The sequence below is a fragment of the Centruroides sculpturatus genome, unplaced genomic scaffold (genome assembly GCF_000671375.1).
Source record: "Centruroides sculpturatus isolate CEXI.00-Female unplaced genomic scaffold, Cexi_2.0 scaffold1035, whole genome shotgun sequence".
Lineage (NCBI taxonomy): Eukaryota > Metazoa > Arthropoda > Arachnida > Scorpiones > Buthidae > Centruroides > Centruroides sculpturatus.
In genome coordinates, this window is record NW_019385222.1 from 32,111 (window position 1) to 37,251 (window position 5,141).

At 24.9% G+C, this 5,141-nt stretch overlaps 1 protein-coding gene across 2 annotated transcripts in view; it reads left to right on the forward strand.

The window, feature by feature from the left end:
• Positions 1-3,393, forward strand: part of LOC111636355 (zinc finger X-linked protein ZXDA-like) — a 33,527-nt gene extending 30,134 nt beyond the window's left edge. For both annotated transcript variants that reach the window (XM_023381571.1, XM_023381572.1), the window contains 6 exons: positions 1,561-1,665; positions 1,751-1,840; positions 1,921-2,112; positions 2,596-2,769; positions 2,853-3,016; positions 3,093-3,393. In XM_023381571.1, the coding sequence (XP_023237339.1) occupies positions 1,561-1,665; positions 1,751-1,840; positions 1,921-2,112; positions 2,596-2,769; positions 2,853-3,016; positions 3,093-3,320 (953 nt within the window). In that variant the 3' untranslated portion in view covers positions 3,321-3,393. The remainder of the gene's footprint in view (positions 1-1,560; positions 1,666-1,750; positions 1,841-1,920; positions 2,113-2,595; positions 2,770-2,852; positions 3,017-3,092) is intronic.
• The last annotated feature ends 1,748 nt before the right edge of the window (positions 3,394-5,141 follow it).

The window sequence follows — 5,141 nt, forward strand, 5'->3', positions numbered from 1 at the left end:
TGTAATTTTATATTTTTATATTTTATTAAATGTAATACCATCGGCCATGTTAATATTTATTATTTTCTTCAAAATGAATTTTTGTGAAAGTGGCAATAGCACCAGAGGACGTTTTTAACCATATTTGCATTTTATTGCGGAGGCAGCAGCCTCTAAAGAAAGGTCGCCTCCGTGATTGTAATTTTTGTGGACTGTCAACTGGAGCGAACGACGGATGAACAAACGGAAACAAAGTATTGTTAAACGTTGTAATTTTATATTTTTATATTTTATTAAAAATTTAATTTAATGTAATTATTAAAATTAATAGAAAATGGGAACATATCTGCCTACCTTTAATCAAATTAATTAGTAATTAATCATTAATATAGCCCAATGATTCAGCAGATCATTTGGCATTAATAACTGAATGGACCATTCTAATTAGCTACAATTATTCATTTCAATACAATGAAGCATTTTAAAAATGATAGATTAAAAATTTTTAAACTTGAAACAATTAATTTATTACAATAAATTCAAACCTGACATTGATATTTCTGTTTTGATATAAAATTTTACAAAAATACATGCAGATGAAATTTTTAGTTAATATATAGTTAAATTTCTCTTTCATTAATTTGGTACAATAATATTAATTAAAGGTTTAAGAAAAACAGCAAATCGGCAAATACATGTTACAACTTTAAATTATTTAGTCAATTTTACAATCAAATTACAAATGAACTTAAGAGTAAGAATGTAATTTTGTATTTTCTAAGATAGCTATAGTAAAATATAGTAATAATAATATGTCTGTAATATAAAATTTTATGATGTTAATTTTCTTAATTATATATTATAATATAATTAAACTCAAGTATTTCAATTTCATTATAAGCTCTGCATTAAAATCATATTTTAATACAAATATAACACATTACAAGTTATATTAACACAAAAAAAATATAGATGTTCTGTTTTTGTAATTACTGTACATGAAACATTATTGTCAAACATGTAGATAAGCATTCACAAATTGTAAAGATTGTGTCAGTAACTGAACTTTGTTTCAATGTGTTTTAAATAAATTTTTAATTTCATTACTGTTTATAAAGTGTTTTCAGTTAAATTTTAATTGATCTTCAAAAATTATTTAAATGTATGTTTTTTAAGTATAATTTTTAATTTAAAAAAATAAGATAATTTTTTATACGAAGCTTTCCGATTGCATTCATTTCTAATAAAATAAATTCTTATTTTTAAATATAAAGTAATTTATTTTCTTTTAATTGTTGAGATATATAATTGTTATTTTTAAAAATAAGCTCTTATTTTAATCATTTTTGTTCATTACTGAGTTATTAGAATCATTGGAACTTCCCATTTTAAATCTTTATTTTTGAACATTAAACAGTTTAAATATTGTTAATCAATGTAATGTCATTCAAAATAAACTATTAAAATTTTGACATAACAGTAAAATATGGGAGACAACAGTGATTCTCATAATTGACATATTACGTATTAAAGTCGACTAGTTTTTATTATAAAATTATTTTTTGTTTCCTTTTATAAAAGAAGGGGGCCAACAGGATACAGTAACATTATTGTCCAGTAAAGAATTGCAAGAAATAACATCAATGGATGGTTTAACACAAGAACTTACTAATACTGTGTCTTTAGGTTTGTTTTAAAATTATTTAATAAACGGAAGTAAATTCATTTCATTTAATATTTTTAATTCTTTTTTCTATTTTTTAATAATTAGTTAATGCAGTTTCATTACCAAATACTTCTGCTACACTTCCTGAAACTACTCTTGTCAGCACATCAAATGTTATACTTTCTGAACCTTTAAGTAAGTAAATAGTTCTATAACTTCTTTATTTATGAAATTTTTATAATTTAAACACAAAAAATTATTTATTATTGTCTCAGCTCAATTACTTGGAGGATCAATTACACCTGATCTTTTATCTCAACAATTGGGCAACAATATTGCTGCTACACAGTTTATTATTCCAGATTTTGTTGTACCTAATTCATCCACTGTTGGAAGCACAAATGTATCAACAACACAGACTCTTGGTACCATTCTAAATCCAAATTTAGGAATAACAGTTTCATCTAGTAAGTTACAAAGAATTTTCTAAGATTTCTATAGTAAAATATAGTAATAATAATATGTCTGTAATATAAAATTTTATGACGTTAATTTTCTTAATTATATATTATAATATAATTAAACTCAAATATCAAGTGTAATCACACTTGATATTTGAAAATAAATAATTATCCTATTTTAGAGTTGTAAAACTATGCATAAAAAAGTACCTTGATAAATGTCAAACATTTTACAACAAAATTTTCATAAGAAGTTCTATTTTATACATGCATATATTTTATACTGATGCTTTTGGAATTTATTCTATGAGCAATTTCAGAAAGTCATAATAAAATACAAAGATTAACTTGATTCTATGTTTTATGTTTTAATAAACTATAATTTTATAACAATTGACACTTAATAACTAATCATTTATTAATTTTCTTTTATTTTAAAAACAAATTATTTTGATTACTATTTTATATCTGATGATTCTGTTTATTCAGATGAATTAGAATTATTAGCATCGTCTCGAATTCTCCAAGAAAATAACAGTGGATCGGCTCGTACCGATTACTGTAGTAATCACATTATTAGTTCTCGTGCCAAAAAATGGTGGTTACTGCAGCAGCAATTGAAAAATAATTTGACCAGTACTCCTACTACATCTACAACAACTGGTTAATAATTTTATATTTCAAAAATAACTTTTATGAAGGAAAACCAAATGGGAAAACACTATATTTATTATTTTTCTTTATAGATAATCTCTCTTTATCAGATGGAATTAAACAATCACCAAATTCCAATCAAATTCTGAGAGATTCTTCGTCAAATGTTTCTGCCGATGTGATGTTGGCTTCCACTCCGTTTACTTATCGTGATTCTATTAGTGGTACACATTTTATTCAAACTTACATACTGCCTGTAAGTAGTTTGTCATTTATTTGGCTTTTTGTTTTCTTTACAAAATGAAGGGTAATTTGATATTTTTATTAAATAGGATGACCCACCACAACCTACAACAAATATTTATCAAGATGATCAAATTCTCACACCCGTCACAACTTCTTCACTCATAACAGAATTATCTGTACCCATCTCTCTTCTGTCCGATCCATCCGTAGGAGACGAATCTTTAAATGGTGCTTCCGCGAGCGATTTTGGAACAACAAGTACAGGTGACACTGAATTTACAGGATCCACAATTAATTTACAAGATTTAGAATGATATTGATGTAGCTTAATTCTGTACATATATTTTGTATTATTTAAATAAAATAAAACAACACCTAGACAGTTAATTTTTTCTAAAAATGACATAGAAGTACACAAATAAAACTTCAGTATTATTCATTTTGTCTTTATCATCTAATCATTTTATTAATTTTTATCTAAAAGATAAACATTAGTAAAATGAATGGTAGAGAGATTAGTTGCATACATTGATAAACATGACTATAAGATTTTAAACATTAGTGACATGTTCATTCAGTTTAGTTAGTTAGTTTTTTATACCCAAATCAGTTCACAAAAATTTCCATTTCTCTTCACTGTGCTCAAACATTTTAAGGATTGCAGCTGACCAATGTTTCCTCCTAACGTTTTCTTTCACATATGATTTTTGTAAATAGAAATATCATATGCATTCTTATAGAAAATTCATTTTTATTTTTAAATTTGAACACAAATATTTTATAAAGATTTTTCAAATTCTGATTTTTTCTAATAATTTCTTTATATAATGTGATACTTCAGTAAATTAAAACAAATGACTATTACCATGAAAAGCCTTTTCTTTTATTTACTTTCTAAAACAACAAGATTTAAGTAAAAATCATATGTGTAAAATACAAAAATTATTAAAACTCATAACAAGAGAGAATAATTTTTGAGTGAAATATATAAGCTGTTATTGAATACATTAAAATGTATAAATATGATTACTTTTGCATTTCAAAATACTAAATTTAGAGTAATATCAGTGAGCAATTTGTAGAAAAATAAAATTGTTTTCAATTAACAAAATTAGTTAGTTTTATTGATGAATTAGTTTGAAAGTTATTCACTACGTTACTAGTGAAGATAGTTGTAGTTTGAAATTTAGTTAGCCTCAAAACACACTGCCACACTGCACACAAAAAAGCATCAGAGGATCAATTACAGTCATCAAATGCCTTTCATTGTGTTTGGGTTTATACCTTCAGAATAAGGACCATAATGAGCAGTATTCAGTGCTAAGTGTACAAGCCCCTTGTACAAATAAAATGTTGGTTGCTAAAAGTGCTGTAGGTAAGTTTTGGTATCAATGTTTTTTCCTTTAAATGATTTATAAATAAAATATCTAGCTTGACAGTTCAAACAAATATTAAAAATAGAATTAACACAAGATTTTAAAAATTTAAACAACTGGTAAGTTTGATGTTTAAAGAACTTGATTTGTTTAACCTATTTCTTTTGTAATGATTCAAAGTTTTCACATTTACAATTTTAAGGTCTTAAACAGATCAAAACAGAAGAAACTGTGGATAATTTTAGCTAGACAAAAGTAAAATTTTTATTAATGGAAACGTGTAATGGTAATAGAATGATATCATCATTGAAAATTATTTAAAAACTTAACAATGGTATGGTATCATTTTGATTGACCTCTATAACAATTGGACCAAATATAGAGAATCAACTGCAACAGCTATACTACTACTACTACTATTATTATTATTTATTCAACAATAATGCTTACTGGAAATGAGCAATTTTTAATTTAAAATATATTCTAACTCAAATTATTATTGTCTTGTCCCTGTATATCATGCTTTTCCATCAGCAATAAAGTCATGCAGGTCATTAACTCCTTTTAGGGGAAACTTTTTGAATTGAAATAATGTGACTTGAGGTGCAAATCAAAAGTTCATATATAGTAAATCCTGAAAAACTTTGTAAATCCTAACTAATAATGAAATTTTTTAAATGATCTTTTTATTATTCACATATTAAATCCATTTAAATACCATCTATCTTTGTTACTGTTAATTAATAAATGCAGCCAGCA